General features: G+C 37.3%; 1 protein-coding gene across 8 annotated transcripts; it reads left to right on the plus strand.

Annotated features, from left to right (window-relative positions):
• The first annotated feature begins 888 nt into the window (after positions 1–888).
• LBA1 (RNA helicase) lies at positions 889–14,848 on the plus strand. Of its 8 annotated transcripts, none has more exons than XM_012987180.2 (29): positions 889–1,753; positions 3,143–3,394; positions 3,472–3,642; positions 3,761–3,811; positions 4,506–4,598; positions 4,677–4,772; positions 5,012–5,062; positions 5,138–5,256; positions 5,928–6,036; positions 6,419–6,541; positions 6,626–6,697; positions 7,124–7,195; positions 7,292–7,358; positions 8,218–8,360; positions 8,506–8,577; positions 8,646–8,774; positions 9,232–9,387; positions 9,622–9,735; positions 9,833–9,931; positions 10,007–10,084; positions 11,254–11,388; positions 11,601–11,675; positions 11,803–11,911; positions 12,122–12,495; positions 12,598–12,660; positions 12,737–12,808; positions 12,937–13,068; positions 13,790–13,900; positions 14,113–14,848. In XM_012987180.2, the coding sequence occupies exons 1-29, from the start codon at positions 1,238–1,240 to the stop codon at positions 14,239–14,241; spliced, it is 3,783 nt and encodes a 1,260-aa protein (XP_012842634.2). In that variant the 5' UTR covers positions 889–1,237; the 3' UTR covers positions 14,242–14,848. The 8 variants fall into 8 exon arrangements, with proteins under 8 accessions (XP_012842634.2, XP_088674872.1, XP_088674874.1 ...); XM_088818746.1 differs by having other exon boundaries at positions 1,004–1,753; positions 5,135–5,256; positions 12,119–12,495; XM_088818748.1 differs by having other exon boundaries at positions 1,004–1,753; positions 5,135–5,256.
• Positions 14,849–18,755: the final 3,907 nt, after the last annotated feature.

The following is an 18,755-nucleotide window of genomic DNA, read 5'->3' on the forward strand; positions in this document are numbered from 1 at the left end:
ACTCTAACGCCATTTGGTCAACTCTGTAAATTACAAAATTGCCACTGTCTATAACGCGTCGTTTCTCCTCCGTCAATATTGTCATTTCTTCTTCTCCCACCACTTCCCCTTGCAAGATATCCCCAAATTGAACCCCTAACTTAGTAAAAATCAAGACCCAAAAATTGATCGATTCCACCCAGTGCAAAGAAAAAAATATATGAATGTGTGAAACTTTCTCTTTTCTAATCTCGAGAGTCAAAATCGAAAAAATTCAATATTTACGTCAATATTTTGACTCTTGACCAAATGGCGTCATAGTCAAAATCGAAAAAAGTTGACGAAGAGGGTTGTATTGGGAAATTGTACAATTACAAGGGGGTAAATCGACGAAATTAAGAGTACGAGGGGGTAAAGTGGTTCTTGGGCAGAGTACAAGGGGGTAAAGTGGAATTTACCCTAAAAAATAATCCTAAACGATCTTTGCAAGTTATTGGAAAAAGTTAAAAACAAGAATGGAAGAAGGAAAAGAAATTACTAACTCTTATTATTGGAAACGTTTTATATTCTCAAACCTCGTGAAAAACTTAAGCAATTGGATTTATGTGGGTATTTTGCATTTGATTCCTACTTTACTTATTGCAAAATAAAATAATCTTATACGTTCGTATTTTGTATATTGTCATAGCATTAAAGTAATAAATATATTATATATTATATTATTAACCTAATCGGTCGGAGCTTATTCGGATTGAGCCATAGTAAGCTCACACTCGACTCATAAATAAATCCGTTTTAGTAAAACGGCTCAAATTGAATCCGTCTCACTAAAGAATAGACTCGACTTAAATATAATTCGGCTGAGCCGTCGGTCCTACTTACATAAGGATTGATTGACATCGTTCAATTGGATCCACATTCAGATTCAGCCCGGCAAGAAAAACCCGGTCTCGACTGTTACCACTTTTGTGGTCGGGTCGGATCCGGATTCACCCACATATACAATTACCCATCCATCCATTTCGAGTCTCGTCGTATTCAATTCATATTATTTTTTTACACATATAGATACAAAATATATTGCAGGCAGACAATCTTCCCCTTTTCATCCTCCGCTTAACCCCTTTTTCCTCCCCATCACCAAACCCTAACCCTAATATTCTCCAATTCACCCTAGATTTCTTCCGATTCTGCACAATTTCGTGATCTCTGTTCTCCGCCTCTGTAAAATTGGTTAGGGTGCAGAGGAAGGACAAACATGGATTCACAGGCGAACAATCTCTACGAGACGGCGTCGCAGCCTGACACCGGGAACGATGCCTACACCTTTCTGGAATTCAACACCCAGGGCGAAGAGGACTTCGACTACCCTGAATTTGAAGAGCTCTCGCAGCCAATTCGCTCATCTACCTCAGCCTGGCCCACACCCTCCGATTCTATTTCCCCCGCCGAGGCTCCTTCCTCCTCCGAACCCTCTCAGTCCGCTACTAAACCCCGCGGCGGCGGCACTGGCGGTGCAAATAACAATAATAACAGCAAGGAGACCGGGGTGGTGGAGGCTTTGGCAGCGGGGATGAGTGGCCTGAACTTTGAAGACACTGGCGGCGATGACGAGGTGTTCGATTATGGCAAGGGGGACTTTACTGAGCATGCTTGCAGGTATTGTGGGGTCACAAACCCAGCTTGTGTGGTGCGCTGCAATGTGCCGTCCTGTAGGAAGTGGTTTTGTAACTCACGAGGCAATACTTCTGGTTCTCACATTGTCAATCATCTGGTGAGTAGTTTTCGAGGCTTAGCGAAATTTTATAAGCCTTTTTGTCTGGAGCATTTTTCTTTTATATAGAGGCAGTGTCATTCGAATTGTTCTTGATTTCCTATACATGGAATTTTATTTTTTCTTGATTTCCTATATATGGAATTTTAATTATAAAATTAGTCTGAAATTGTTAAAAGGGATTGAAAATGTAACTGCTTTTCTTTGTATGATACTAGTGATGTGAAGCCTGAGTTTCTGGATTAGTTCTTTTGTGTTTACTTTGTCTAATTAGAAATACCTTTCGAGTAACAAGCTTTTTTGTGGATGGAAAGGATTCTGGATATGCTTCCATTTTTAGGGGTTGAATTTCATCTGAATAATGGCATACTATTCTGCATTCTAGTTTAACGTAGATTGGTGAACTGTGATTTAAGAGGTGTAAGATTTATAAACTCGATAGATTCGCAGTTGTTAGTAGTCTTCTTTGAGATGAATTCCTTGTTTCTTCTTCATGTGATTATGTCACTAGGAATTTGAAGTATTAAAGTTTGCAATTAGGTCTAGTTACTATATGTTCATGATAAAACTGGAATAGGTCCAGTAATCTTTTCTTATACTATCTAATTACTTCGTTGTAGGTTATTTTTAATAAGAAACTTTAATTATGAATTAGAAAGATCCAAAATTGGAATGAGACACTTCTTCATATTATATTGGAATAATCCTAAATGTTAAAAAGATTGTATGTATCCTACTACTAGTTGCAATATATGTCGTAATTATCCTTAGTAAATTTGATGGCATTATACATCAATATAGGCTAACGAAAAGTTTGAGCAGTATTCTTTTTATCCAAAAGTTAGATCTTTGACAAATATAACATCAGGATGTCAGCTTTAGAATTCCATACTTAGTTCAGCAAAGTATATATAAACTCTTGAAAAATAATATGCTGGACGCAAGTCAGACCTGGAACCAGACAAAAGAGGCTAGCGATATCAAGTTTATGTAAACTTGGTTGTCTTGGCTTAATACAACCCTGTAATACATATTATTTTAGTTGGGGTTTCAGTTGTTCCATGAAAGGGTTGCCTTGTCTTGAAGGGTCACTGGGACACTATAATAAATGTTTTCTGCAAGATACATGCTATTTGACACAATCATTTACTGGTTCACATATCTTTAATATGGCCCCGTACCTTATTTATGCCATGGCTTTGCATTATCTAGCTAGAATGGATTATCTTTGTTTACTGTGTCTATGTGTGTTCGCTGTTTTATTTATACATCTATAAACTATTTTTTCAGGGGTTTAAATTTGTGTTTTGAAGAAGAGGCGTTAGAATCCTTTTTTCGCGTATCTACAATGTTATTCTTTTCTGACTTGACTTGCTTTGATGTTTTTAGGTGAGAGCAAAGCATAAGGAAGTTTGTCTTCACAAAGATAGTCCCCTGGGAGAAACAATTCTTGAGTGTTATAACTGTGGTTGTCGAAATGTTTTCCTTCTTGGATTCATATCCGCAAAGACAGAAAGCGTTGTTGTTCTGCTTTGTAGGGAACCTTGTCTTAGTGTTAATGCATTGAAGGACATGAACTGGGACTTGAGCCAGTGGTGTCCACTTATTGATGATAGATGTTTCTTGCAGTGGTTACTGAAGGTTTGTGTGTCTATATTTCATGTGGCAGTGTAGACTTCATATTGCTCTAGTGGATTTCTTATTTGTTTTAAAAGCAGGTCCCGTCTGAGCAAGAACAGTTGAGGGCTCGACAAATTAGTGCCCAGCAGATAAATAAAATAGAAGAACTTTGGAAGTCAAATCCTGATGCTTCCTTGGAAGATCTTGAGAAGCCTGGGGTGGATGATGAGCCTCAACCTGTAGCTTTGAAGTATGAAGATGCTTATCAGGTACTCTTTCAGATTTATGGTAGCTGAACACAATTCTGTTCTGCGTATTATTGTTAACACGCCAAATTTTACTTTGTATCCTTCACTAATTATAGTGATTGTTGCATTTCCTTTACAGTATCAAAATGTTTTTGCACCATTGATCAAGCTTGAAGCAGACTACGATAAGGTATGACCACACCTTGTTGCTGTACTTTTATACAGTTCTCGAGATACCCAATGAAAAAACAATACCCCCTGCGCTCCAACTTTGAATGTCCATTTCTCAACCAACCATACTTTTTGACAAGAGTTGGGAATTTATTCATTTACGGTTAAGAGTGGTGAAGAGTTGATAGTGTAACATCATTATTTCCAAATGAAAGGGCAATTTGAAGAGAAACTTATCATATGAGGAATGAAACATTATTTATGAAATTCAAAAAAGTAAACAAATAGGAAACACAAACATTCAGTTTTGGACTAAGAAAGTGGACTGAAAAATCTCTGACCTTATTGCTATTAGGTTTGTTACATTATCTTTTCCATTTAGATCAGTGATTTAGCAGTTGGAGATTTGATAATTTTGACCAGTTCAATTTTGCTATGGATGGTCTTGGATTTGCAAAGATAGTAAAGCAGCAAACACAGAAATGAAAGAACTAATTTTAACAATTACTTTCCACAAAATTTTGATGCATTTTACTAATTTGAATGAAGGTCTATTTGAATCTACACGTGAATCCAAACTAAGGACACAACATCTGTCCATTTACTCTTATTTACGCAACAGAGGAAAAAAAATCTCATGTTCTATCTAGAATCCAATGTCTTTACTGAACCTTACAAGTTCTAAGAGTGTTTTAATTGCATTTACTTGACAGATGATGAAAGAGTCTCAAAGCAAAGATAGTATCACTATTCGATGGGATATCGGTCTTAACAAGAAGCGAATTGCTTATTTCGTCTTTCCTAAGGTAACCTATTGTCCTTTTAGTTAAACACAACTGTACTCCACCTTTGTTTTTTTTATGAAAAATCTATGTTTCCTGTAGGAAGATAATGAGTTACGCCTTGTACCGGGTGATGAACTACGACTGCGTTATTCAGGTGATGCAGTTCATCCCTCGTGGCAGTCAGTGGGTCATGTGGTATGACATCTTTCTCTGAACTTTAAATTTTCATGTCTTTCTGAATCTTTTTCAGTTAGCCTGTTGGTGGTTTCTTGAATATGCATGACCTGCTATCCTGGGTCCCAGTTATTGTTTTCCGTGATGATAACTGGGTCATACTCTGATTTGCTGTTTACTGGAAGAAGGTTATCAAGGGGAACAAAGAATGGTGTAATTTTAATTTTTAAAGAATGTTAACAATTTGTTTTGCTTCTCAGATAAAACTGACAGCACAAGAGGAGGTTGCTCTTGAGCTTGGTGCCAGTCAGGTATCCTTATTCACGACAACAGATTTCATTGTTAATGACCAAAAAAGAAAATTATCTGATTCACTGTTTTAGCAGGGTGTTCCTGTTGATTTGACCCATGGTTTTAGCGTCGACTTTGTTTGGAAGAGCACGAGTTTTGATCGGATGCAAGGGGCCATGAAAACATTTGCTGTGGATGAAACCAGTGTCAGTGGGTCAGTGACAGGATTCTTTTTTTTTTTGTATAGAGTTCTTATTAGCGTATACATGTTTTTCTTGTTTTGAAAGTAATTATGAAGTCAGAGAGCAATGGTTAAAAATTTGCATTGGAGTTGGTTTACTCCTTGTTTGAAGCCTTTTTCTTGGATGAGGAATTTATGATGTATTCTACCATGCTCTTTGACATCCAAAACTGGACAAGAAGGAAGGGCAGAATGCTCTGATTTTAGCTGTCTTCTTCAAACCATTTGTTGTGTTCTTTGGTCAATTTGTGTCAGATTGTGCTTTCTGCGTTACGCTGCAGCATTCAATATTTTATTGCAATAAAATGATTTTAAGGTGTTCCTACTGGTTTTTGATTTAATATTATAAAGTCTCTGTTTTGGTTTTTAACTTGTTATTTTTTTATGAAATATCTACATTATTTTTTATGAAATATCTACATAGTATTAGTATTGTTTACATTTTATTCTCTTGATTTTAGAAGAAGTTGGTGGGTGTCCTGGTGAAAGAGATGGGTTGTGTGTTAATTGAGCTATTTTTTTTTTTTTTTTTTTGTGGATCAACTAGTTTGTAATTGATATAATGTCTATTTCTTGTTTGATGCACTTTACTTTGCTTTAATAGAATCTATCCTTTGTTCAACTGAAATTCTCTGTACACGCAGGTACATTTATCATCATCTGCTTGGGCATGAAGTTGAGATGCAGATGGTTCGTAATACATTGCCCCGCCGTTTTGGTGCTCCGGGTCTTCCAGAACTCAATGCATCTCAAGTATGGTCACGTTCTCTTTCATGCCATCTTTGTTGTATCTATTGGATGCTTGGTTGTCTTGAGGAAAATATTCAGTCTTCTTTCACGTCGTCTAAATCTATGATGCATATAATCTTTCTGATCGGGAATACATGAAGTTAATTTGTTTATTCGTTGATTAATTTAATATCAATTTGACTTAAATATCACCAAGCAGTATTAATTTAATATCAATTTAATACATAGTAGTGTTTAGAAAAAGCTTTTTCTTGTGGGTCTTCCAATGAAGCTTAATCAGCTCATGAAAATTTCCAAAAATAGTGTTAATGAGGGAGATTGTTCTCTGTACTCTTATTTCTTTGTTAATATTTTTATTCTCGACTGGACTTTGTGATGACCATAGGTCTTTGCTGTCAAAAGTGTCCTGCAAAAGCCTATAAGCCTAATCCAAGGTCCACCCGGAACGGGTAAAACTGTGACATCTGCTGCAATTGTGTATCACATGGCAAAACAAGGCCAGGGACAGGTTGAGTTACTTTTTGTTTCTTTCTTTGTAGGAGGTTATTGCTATTTTTTATCTCTGTACACTCATAATTAGTTTTCCATTCAGGTTTTGGTTTGTGCTCCAAGTAATGTGGCTGTAGACCAGCTAGCTGAAAAGATAAGCGCCACTGGTTTAAAGGTGTCAATTTTATACTCTTGAGCGATTCTTTCATCTACAAGTGCAAGTTTCGATATGAATATATAGCTTCATGATTCATTTGCTCCTCAAATTTGAATGATCAGCACTCACTATTCATTAAACTAATGATCATAAATGAATTATTGATCTACGGGTCTGTTGCCATAGTTCAAGTGGGGGAAATTGATACTTCTCTCTATAGTGTTAATAGGCTACGTGCAATTATCATTAATCATGCCTTGTTGATTTGGTTTCTTTTTACTTGGCTGATGACATCACATACCTGTTCTCCCTCTGATTCTTACAATTCTTTACCCAAGCTAGAGAAAAGTGGGTGATTTAGAGAGGATCAAATACCATATTTTACCATGTGTTTTGGGATTTATTTTCTTCTCATTTGCAGTCTTATGTTTTTTCTTGATAAAGGTTGTCAGACTTTGTGCTAAATCAAGGGAAGCTGTTAGTTCTCCTGTGGAGCACTTAACCTTGCACTATCAGGTTCGGTTACGGAATATTATTTTATTTTCTGAATCTCATTTGTTGTGTTCACCATATTTGGATGCATTTTTTGACCCTGTTAGTTTTTCTTCACAGGTTAGACATCTCGATACATCTGAAAAGAGTGAACTTCACAAGTTACAGCAGCTGAAAGATGAACAAGGTCTGTGGTTTATCCTTTTATCTTCTATCCTTTTTCTTCTCATGTTTATCCTTACTTTTTGTGGGTCTTTGAGTGAGGTTGCATCTTTGGATTGGTTTCAATATTGAAGTGTGCTTAGTTTCCTCATTGCATTTTCAACTATGTTATTGTTTGAATATGTTCAGACTTGAGCTCAACTGAATTCGGTAACATCGGTGAGATAGTTAATGAGGGCCGAGGGGTTCTGCTTATAGCTTTGAGAGGGAAAAAATGGGACCGGGAGGGAGGACGCATGCTCTTTTTATTATACTCTACTATCGGCATTGAGACATTCGATGTGTCTGTGCTTTGTTACTTAGAAATTGGTACATAAAAATGGTTTTTTATTTGCTTGTTCAACAGTATAAAGGCCTATGACATAAAACCTAAGTTACAAAGTTTCAATTTGCTGGAGCTGAGCCACCTTATCAATATCAGGAAATAACTGTACGTCCATGGTTTGAAAACAGAACGAGGCACTATAACAAATTTTAAATAAATTTCTGCAGATTAAACTTTTTCCGTAGTGAAGTGACTTAGGTTTCAATTTTTTGATAGATAGACTTATTATGCTCTGATAACATCACTACATAAAACCGGAAAAAAAAGAAGAGTTCTGTTTCGTCTGAGAGCTCTTCAGTGCATCTTATATTGGTGCTTGGGGACGTGCGACAGTTCAACACTTACCTGTTTCACATAAGAACAAAACATGGATTGATTGCTCTAAGTGTATTGTTTGTTTTGAATTATTAGTTACATTTGTAAATGTTTGTCTTAAGGTTCATGCGTTGAACATCTGGACTTTAACACTGAGTTTTTCCATCCCTTGTCATTTTTACAGGAGAGTTATCTAGTAGTGACGAGAAAAAATATAAAGCGCTCAAGCGTGCAACTGAACGGGAGATATCTCAGAGTGCTGATGTCATCTGTTGTACATGCGTTGGGGCTGGGGATCCCCGGCTAGCAAATTTTAGGTTCCGCCAGGTAAATTGGGCTATTGCAAACCCCGGGGTTCTGTTGATGACATTTTGTGTGTTGTCGGGTGGGGGTGAGGGATGGGGTTGGTTGGATTCATTTAATTATCTTACCCTTTTTTTTTCCCAATTTTTAAACTGCAATTCTTTTGTAGGTTCTTATTGACGAATCTACTCAAGCAACCGAGCCTGAGTGTCTTATCCCTCTGGTTCTTGGAGTGAAACAGGTAACTGAGGAAATTAGCTTTCTATATATTTGTTTATATTACATTCACTCTGACAACCAGATTTGCAGGTTGTTCTTGTGGGAGACCACTGCCAGCTTGGTCCGGTCATTATGTGCAAGAAAGCTGCCCGGGCTGGTTTAGCCCAATCTCTGTTTGAACGACTTGTGCTGCTTGGTGTGAAACCAATTAGATTGCAGGTGATTGTTATGTGCTGTTTCCATTTGTGATGGTTTTGTTTGTTTCCGAACTTCTTAAATTTTCTTTATGTCTCTAATATTGTGTAAAACCGTGGGATGATATCTGGTGACTATATAAGTTTTGCATAACCACTCTCCTCCTTCCATTTCCTTCCCCAACCCAAATCAGAGAAGGGAAAGACCATGCATTAATAACAGCAATAATTTTCTTGCGATACTTACAAATCTATGTCACATTGTACAGTTTTCTTTTGCTTCTGTTGTTCTCTGTGATGTATATATGAAGTATACTTTGTAACTATGTATGCACTTTACTTCCTGAAGCATAAAGTGTTTGCATACTTTGTCAATTAGGCCACACTGTCTATATAGTTTTTGATAACTGTGCGTATTCATATTTGTGTTTTCATATGATTGTGAACCTGTAACGTTATTATCTTTGGATTTGTCTTTGTAGGTTCAATATAGGATGCATCCAGCTCTTTCAGAGTTTCCATCTAACAGCTTTTATGAAGGTACTCTTCAAAATGGAGTGACCATAAACGAAAGGCAATCACCCGGCATTGATTTCCCCTGGCCAGTACCAAACCGTCCTATGTTCTTCTATGTACAGGTATATTAAAATGATTTATGTTCATAATTTAGTTAAGATGATATTAATGGATGATAGTTCCTTTGTGTGGCTTATGCTGTTTTATCATGGAATCATTTACCGATAGATAAAAGAACTCCATACAATATCTCCTTTAAGTTGGATGTTGGAGAAATTACATCATCTATTCTCCTTTTATTCCCTTGCATTTTAGTTCTAAAAAGATTAGTTAACTTTCTTAGTTGACTTCTACAGATGGGACAAGAGGAGATAAGTGCTAGTGGAACATCATACCTAAATAGGACTGAGGCTGCAAATGTTGAGAAAATTGTGACTACATTTTTGAAAAGTGGTGTTGTTCCTAGTCAGGTTTGTTGGAAACTTCTCTATCTTTAAGGTTTGCTGCTTGGTTCAATTTTGGCTTAGAGACAATGATTTTTATTTTTTTTTATGTTGCATGCTGCAGATTGGTGTTATAACACCTTATGAAGGTCAGAGAGCATACATTGTGAATTATATGTCCCGAAATGGTGCTTTACGTCAGCAACTATACAAAGAAATTGAGGTAATTTGGTGATACTGATTAATTGATTTTATCTTATCTACCCAAGATGGAAGCTGAAAAATGTTTATTTCTCAGGTAGCAAGTGTAGATTCATTCCAGGGAAGGGAAAAAGACTATATAATTTTGTCTTGCGTGAGGAGTAATGAACATCAGGTGGGTTCTCAAGCTTGTGCAGAATATTCTCCTTAGCATACTACATTTCTCATACTTCTAACTCGTGCCTTGTTTGGTTTTGGGGATGGTATTAGCTCATGATTGACGTTGGCTATTTGTCAGTCCCTTGGGATCGAGTAGTTTAAATTTGTGTTTGCTTCCTAAGATTTGTGGCGAGATAATTTAGGATATGGGGTGCGATTGCTCGTATGTGTGTGTGTTTGTTTTGGGGGGTTTTTATAAGTCTCTTTTTCTATGTTTTCCTCCTCTCCCTTTCAACCTTCTTGTCTTCTTCACCGTTAATCATATCTTTGCCTGCTGCCAGCAGATCCGTCTTCATTCCTTTCTTTTCCATTTCTTCCCTCTTCTTGTCTCTTCCTCTGCAGAATCTTGCGCATCATGGATTTGCAATCACCTTTTTTCTTCTGTCTCCTTTTCTTTCCCTCTTCTTCTTTCCTGTTTTCTCTTTCTCACTTCGGCTCTTCAGGAGGACTTCTCTTGGTCTTTCCCTCTTTTCTTCTGGTTTTCTGCTTCATTTAGTTCACTGTGAAAGTCATCGTTGTAGCCATCAACATAGTGATGCCCGAACATAACGAAGTAAACCATATGTTTTCTTACAAGAATTTTTTGGGGAAAAATGTATCTGAGGTGGGCTCCCGAAGATTTGATATCTAATCCAGGTTGGGTACTGTATCCAGGCCTGTGGCTTGTTAGGCGATCCACCCTATTACCATGTCTAAAGAATTGCAGAGAGTCCTATCCAATCAGGATTTGATCATCCCAATCCTGCAATAGATTTGATCAAACCCTACATGTTCCTGTATGTACTTTCATTTTAGATTACAGCGCCTGCACCAATTTCTCTTAATCTCAACTTATCAGCTGGTTCAGAAACTACAATAAGTTTTCGATTTCCTCGTATATGTGAAGCCTCATCCTGGTCATGGTACATAACTTAGGTTCACATATCTTGCTATAGTGGGTAACACCTGTAAAATTTGCTTATGATGTTTGGAACGGGCATCTTCGAAGAGATTTCACAAAAGATTTGATGAAATATGTAATTTTAGGGTTGCTTTAGTGCTGTGGATATCTGGAACTTTTTGCTTCTTTGTACATTTTGTTGTATTATTGTTCCCTGATCTAAAACTCATTTTTTTTATGTGCAGGGCATTGGTTTCCTCAATGATCCACGCCGGCTTAATGTTGCTCTCACGCGTGCTCGATATGGTATCGTTATCTTGGGAAATCCTAAAGTTCTAAGCAAGCAGCCTCTATGGAATGGCTTATTAACACACTTTAAGGTAGTCACTTTTTATTTAGTTCCTTTTTCCTCCTGTCATAAAAAGGAGGTTCTAGTTTTTTGGTAACCTCCATTATGAAAATATGCTTTTTCAAGCTAACGAATTTGGTTTCTTGATAGTTTAGCGCTTGAATTTTTTTACTCAAATTGTTGTACAATCCTATTGCAATATGTTATTAATGTTCTATTTCTTCGGAAATTTTGGTTCATTAGGAACATGAATGCTTGGTTGAAGGACCTCTGAGCAACCTGAAGCAGAGTATGGTTCAATTTCAGAAGCCTAAAAAGGTAAGCGTTGGGTAAAACAGCTGCTAAATTGAAATACTACCTAATTATTTTTCAATTTGAAGTAGATATTTTAGTTGAGTGTTTTTGAATGCTTTGACATGGGTGTTGTGGTTTTAATGTGGCACAGATATATAATGATCGCAGACTTTTCTATGGTGGTGGACCAGGAATTGTTCCCAGTGATGCATTTGGTGCCTCAAGCTCAAACACTGATAGGAGGGGTCCTCGCTCTAGGGGTATGTTATTTCTATTAGTCTTTTTTCATAGCGGTACGAGTTGTCCAAATTCTTATGATGAGCATCATTGAAATTTGTTTGCTGCTAGAAATAGCTTGACTTAAATTATTGCCTTCTTTAAGCTTAAATTATTGTTCTCTAATAAGAGATTTTAAATTGAGTAAGTTGTGGAATCATATTGGAAAGGTAAATCATTTATTCTTGCAGCAGGTCCTTACATGCCTACTGGCCCACCTAATGGTGCTCATAAACCCAGTGTTCATCCTTCTGGTTATGGAATGCCTAGGGTACCCGTTTCTCCATTCCATGGAGGGCCTCCATCGCAGCCATATGCCATTCCTGCTCGTGGTGCTGTACATGGACCTGTGGGGGCTGTTCCTCAAATTCCGCAACCCGGAAGTCGAGGATTTGGTGTTGGGCGGGGGAACTCAAGTGCACCTATTGGTAGTCATCTTCCACCACAGCAAGGCACACAACCCCCTATTGGAAGTCTACCTTCTAACTTCAATTTCCCGTCGATGGATAATGCTAGCAGCCAGCCAAATGTGGGTGGACCACTGTCTCAACCTGGTTATGTTTCTAATGTTAGTTTCACCACAAGATTGTAAATTTTTCTACTGTTCACAGTGTATTCTGTCAAACTAATTTGATAAAAGCATGAGATATTCATTTTATGCGAACTACAGGTGACGGGTCAAGGACCAAGTCAAACATATAGGGATGGATTCTCTATGAGTGGCATGTCTCAGGTAATGCATTAAGCGTCCAACAAACATTGGTATGTGTTCAATGGTTTTCCTTACTTTGTTATTTGCGCATATGCAGGATTTCTTGGCAGATGATTTTAAAAGTCAGGGCTCGCATATCCCATATAATGTTGCTGAATTCTCCACTCAGGTACTTGAAATTTTGTATGCCTGTTTTCACCAGTATGTCCATATAATACGATTGTTGTTATTGTGATGACATTGTTGATTTTCCTTGTTTGATGAATTGATGATTGGTTACCGTTGATTTACTTTTAGGCTTCTCAGGGTGGGTATGCTGTTGACTACGTTACTCAAGGAGCTCAAGGTGGATTTCCTGGGAGCTTCTTGAACCAGAACTCTCAAGCTGGATATACTCGTTTTGCTCCAGGAAATGACTACATGTCTCAGGTTAGGAGCAAGTCCTTTTCTTTTTCTTTTTTTTCGCCCGAGGCTTGGTATAACTCATTCCTACCTTGCTTCCCTATAGATAAATTTATCTAGTTTTGAAGGAAACATTGTATTCCATTGTTGTCACTAGGTTTTTAAATGACAGCTTTAGTGGTAGAATTTTTTTAAAATCTCATTTTCTCATACCTACATATCAACAACATTTCATTGAGGAACTCTAGATTTCGAAATCTGTAAAGAAAAGCATACAATTTTAGCATTAATGAACAAATTTGAAATTTCTAAGAAAAAATTTCCATACATTATGTAACATACTACAGTGAATTCTTGGTTACTGAAAAAGGTAAAAAAGAATGTGAGATTATATCTCCTTGACGTATTTGTAGCATTTAACTGATATCGTATATATTTGACAAACAAAATGTGTTTTAATGGAGTTCATCTCTTTAGAGTGGACAAAAATGAATAGTATCACTTCATGAATATAAAAAATTGTCATATATTTCAAATTTGGTTTCTGCCTTATAATAGTAATTAGTATGCTGTTTGCTTAATAGAGTGATTTGACTGATATAATTGGAGCTTATCTAGATTTGAAATGTAGATGATAAGATCTTTCATTAGATGTGGCCCAACAGCATGTCTATTGAAATAGGGGTCTGCTAAAGTTCAACCTTCGTTTTGCCTTTCATATGTAATGTTAAGACCTTTATTATTACAGGAGTATATGGCCCATGGGTCGCAAGGATTATTTACGCAGGCTCCATACAATGATCAATCTCAAGATGATGCTTCTCAGAACCATTTTGGTGCAAGTCAACTTCAGTCACAGGTTCCTTTCTCTTTTGGTGCATAATATTGCTAAATTTAATGACTGAAGTGGCAGATATTTTAACTAGTTGAAGTTTATGAAAGCTGAAGTTTTATGAAGTCTCAGATGGAAATTCTTGAAAAGATTCATAGAATTTTGCTTTTACCTTGAGCAATTTTTGTTCTCATCCCTCTTTTCTATGTCTGATAGTTGATTTACTCGTTTTGTTACAGAGTTTGCTGAACCCCCTATACTCGCAGCCTTTTGCTCACTACAACTCACAGCCGATAAATGTACAAAATCCTCAGCAACATCATTCGTCCCAGCAGGCTCAAGGTTCCCAAAATCACTACAATGGTTGAGTATGTGACGGGTAATTGTCTTTGCATTTCAGCAATCTGGTTAGTGCTGTCATGAGTGGCTGTATTATCTTCCCGTAAAGAGATATGGTTCTAGAGTTTGCCAAAGGTTGATTAATGACACAACACTTTTTGAGGATGATGATTTTGAAACACAACTAAGAAGAGGTTAGTTTGATTGAAAAACAAGGGTTCTCAGTTTGAGGCAAATTACTCGGCTGCACAACTAGAGCTGAGGAGAAAGATAAACCCCCGATGATGTTGAGAGTTGAGAGAGAGAATTTACACGGCATATGGTGTTGTCAGCACAGGCTCCAGGAACTGATTCGGTTACTTGGATTTTAAGTGGTGTGTGTGTATAAAATGGTAGAGCAGCCACTGCTGTAAAGTTTTATACGGCAATTCCCCCGTGCAGTTCTTGTCTCATCTCTCCTGACATGTAATTATTCTCTTATAATATTTTTTTTAATGTCGGATATGCGACTGTAATCTTAAATCTCAGCGATTGCAACTAGTATACTACTGTGATTTGCTAGGCATGTGTGATAAGCGTTTTGTTTGCTCGTGAATCATTATAATGAGTTCACATGGTATTTTATTTGGTTTTGAATCCTTCCTAGTTGAGTTTAGTGTTGTCATGGTCATGATCCTAAACATAGCTGTGATTTTTAGATGGTGGTTTGGGAGTTGGGGTGGTAAATGATCGGTACAAATGCACAATTTTTAGATCTGATTCAGATTGGATTAATGTGGATTGACTGCTATCTTGAAGGGCTCGTTTACTTTTGCGTATGCGATAAAAGAATGATAGATAGTCGAGTGATTGGATGATGGATATAAGAAACGTAGGATTACATTCCTATGGTTCCACTTGAAGAATTGGAAGAATTATACAATGGATATATTAGTATGACACGGTGGACTTTCACACCATTAAACTAACCAATGAGATGGCACCTATCCATGTGATACATGATATGCACATATGGTCTTCATTTGCATGGTTTTTGATAAGAATTCAAATTGTAGCTATGAACACTACATAACTAGCTTGTACACATGTCGTGTATATGAGACTTAATATTTTGTATAAATAGGTACTCTCATAATACGAATAATAACAACTTTCATTAGCAAATTTATTTATTCTCCTTCTGTTACAATTTTCTTTGTCTTTTAAACTTCTCAGTGCATATACATAATATCTTTAGTTTTCTATATAATATATAAGTTATATTTTATAACACGTTATCAGCACGAGTTTTTGCTCTACAAAATTATAGGCAAACATGGAGAACATCGACAAAAGAGAAAATTGCCTACTCGACAGTGCAACTACACACTCAATATTCAATAATAAAATATATTTCTCGAGTGTGACATTATGCAAGGCACAAGTTAAAACCATAGCAGGTTCCGCGGAAATAATAGATGGCTCCGGGAACGCAACAATTGTGTTGCCTAATGGTACCACTTTGCATATTGAAAATGCATTGATATCAGGTAGATCAAATAAGAATCTACTGAGTTTTAAAGATGTGAGACGTAATGGATATCATTTAGAGACACTAGTTGAAAATACCGTGGAGTGTCTCTGCATCACATCATATGTTATGGACAAAAGAATTGTTCATGAAAAACTCGAAGCGACAACTTCTGGAGTGTATTGTTTCCAAATTAGAGCTTTCGAATCCTATGCCACTATGCCATGGAAACTTGTTAATCCCAATATACACGGATTATGGCATGATCGACTGGGTCACACAGGAACGACTATGATGCGTAGGATTGCACAACATACAAAAGGACATCCATTAAAAGATACAAAAATCTTGATGTCTAATGAATATTTTTGTGAATCATGTTCACAAGGAAAGCTCATTATAAAACCTTCCATTGAAAAGGTCGGTTATGAATCACCATCGTTTTTACAACGCATTCATGGTGATATTTGTGGACCAATACACCCAGCAAGTGGGCCATTTAGATATTTTATGGTTTTAATAGACGCATCTTGTAGATGGTCCCACGTATGCTTATTATCTACGCGAAATGTTGCATTTGCGCGTTTGCTTGCACAAATTATTAAACTCCGAGCATATTTCCCTGATTATTCCATTAAAAACATAAGAATGGATAATGCCGGAGAATTTGCATCAAAGACTTTTGATGAGTATTGTGCAGCACTGGGAATAAATGTCGAGCACCCAGTAGCATACGTTCACACTCAAAATGGACTGGCGGAATCTCTGATTAAACGCGTCCAAATAATTGCTCGTACTTTGCTGATGAGATCTAAACTCACTAGTGCAGCATGGGGCCATGCAGTATTGCATGCATCAGCACTGATTAAATTACGCCCCACTGCTTATCATATGCATTCCCCAATGCAATTGGCATTGGGCTTTGAGCCCGATATTTCTCACCTTCGCACATTTGGTTGCGCTGTGCAAGTGCCAATTCCTCCTCCTCAGAGGACTAAAATGGGTCCCCCAACGTCGACTTGGCATATACGTTGGATTTAATTCACCGTCAATTATTAGGTTCTTAGAGCCAATGACGGGTGATTTATTTACCGCTAGATTTGCGGATTGCCATTTTGATGAGACTGTATTTCCATCGATTGGTAAAGATAAAAATATCATTGATAATGATAAACAAAAACTAATCGAGAATCTCACATGGTGTGAGCAACATTTATCTCATCTAGACCCACGTACCTTTGAATGTGAAAATGAGATCCATAGAATCATTCATTTACAAAATATTGCCAATAGACTTCCTGATGCATTTAATGATGCCAGTAAAGTTACGAAGTCTTATATTCCAGCTGTGAATGTTCCAGCTAGGATCGTTGTTCCTGAAGAACATCCGAAAATGAATGATGATCCTCCACGACAAAAACGGGGTAGACCTATTGGATCAAAGGACGTTGTTCCTAGAAAACGAAAAGGGAAAATCGATGAACCCTCGAACCAAGTGGTTCCTAGTGAGAATGCTCCAGATGAATCTGTTGAGCCTAATATCGAAAAAGCGATATCAAATTCCGGGAATACCGAGAATCCCATAAGTTATTGCAATGAAATATGGGATAGAAATGAGATAATCATCGATAATATTTTTGCATTATCGGTTGCACAAGAAATAATGTACGATGATTATGATAGTGAACCGCGTTCTATAATGGAATGCCGCCAAAGAAATGATTGGCCTAAGTGGGAGGAAGCAATAAAATCTGAATTGGCTTCCCTAGAAAAGCGGAAAGTATTTGGGCAAATTGTTCAAACTCCGGATAATATAAAGCCCGTTGGGTATAAATGGGTATTTGTCCGTAAGAGAAACGAGAACAATGAAATTGTACGATATAAAGCCCGCCTTGTAGCTCAAGGCTTTTCCCAGCGGCCTGGGATTGATTATGATGAGACGTATTCACCAGTGATGGATACGATCACTTTTCGTTTCCTTATAAATATGGTCGTCCAAGAGGGACTGGACATCGTCTAATGGACGTTGTAACGGCCTATCTATATGGTTCACTAGATTCTGATATTTATATGAAAATTCCCAATGGATTTAAAATGCCAAACTCTGGCGCTCCTCGTGAGCTGTACTCAATTAAATTGCAAAGATCATTGTATGGTCTAAAGCAATCTGGTCGCATGTGGTATCATAGATTGAGTGAATACCTTATCAAGGAAGGTTATAAAAATGATCCTATTTGCCAATGTGTTTTTATTAAACGATCAGAAACCGGATTTGCTATCATTGCGGTTTATGTAGATGACATGAACCTCATTGGCACTCCTGAAGAGTTGGCCAATGCTGCTGAATATTTAAAGCAAGAATTTGAGCTCAAGGACCTTGGAAAAACCAAACTCTGTCTTGGTATTGAGCTTGAGCATAAAATTAACGGCATACTTATACACCAATCTGCATATACTAAACGAGTGCTCAAAAGGTTTAATATGGAAAATTCTAATTCATTGAGCACTCCTATGGTTGTGCGCAATTTAGATCCTGAAAAGGATCCGTTCCGACCTAAAGAATTTAATGAAGAGATACTTGGCCCAGAAGTGCCGTATCTTAATGCTATCGGAGCATTATGTATCTAGCACAATGCACTCGACCTGATATCGCTTTTGCGGTAAATGTGCTTGCGCGGTACAGTTCTGAGCCTACCCGGAGACACTGGAATGGTGTTAAACATATTTTTCGATATCTCCGTGGTACTGCAGATTTGGGATTATTTTATTCGAAGAATGCAACTAAACAAGGGTTAGTTGGTTATGCCGATGCGGGATATAGATCTGATCCCCACAAAGCTCGCTCACAAACTGGATATTTGTTTTGTTATAATGGTGCAGGTATATCTTGGCGATCTACCAAACAGACATTGGTGGCCACATCCTCAAATCATTCTGAAATAATAGCTCTTTATGAGGCAGGCAGAGAATGTGTTTGGCTACGATCCGTTATTTCGCATATACGAAACTCCTGCCAATTACATCCAGTTACAG

This window comes from Erythranthe guttata, chromosome 5 (genome assembly GCF_056151865.1).
Source record: "Erythranthe guttata isolate IM_541 chromosome 5, IM_541, whole genome shotgun sequence".
Taxonomy (NCBI): Eukaryota; Viridiplantae; Streptophyta; class Magnoliopsida; order Lamiales; family Phrymaceae; genus Erythranthe; species Erythranthe guttata.

Coding starts and splice junctions, on each gene's coding strand:
- LBA1 (XM_088818746.1), top strand. CDS start 1,238: ATGGATTCACAGGCGAACAATCTCTACGAGACGGCGTCGCAGCCTGAC. Junction 1,754..3,142: donor CTCACATTGTCAATCATCTG/GTGAGTAGTTTT, acceptor TGATGTTTTTAG/GTGAGAGCAAAGCATAAGGA. Junction 6,698..7,123: donor TAAGCGCCACTGGTTTAAAG/GTGTCAATTTTA, acceptor TTCTTGATAAAG/GTTGTCAGACTTTGTGCTAA.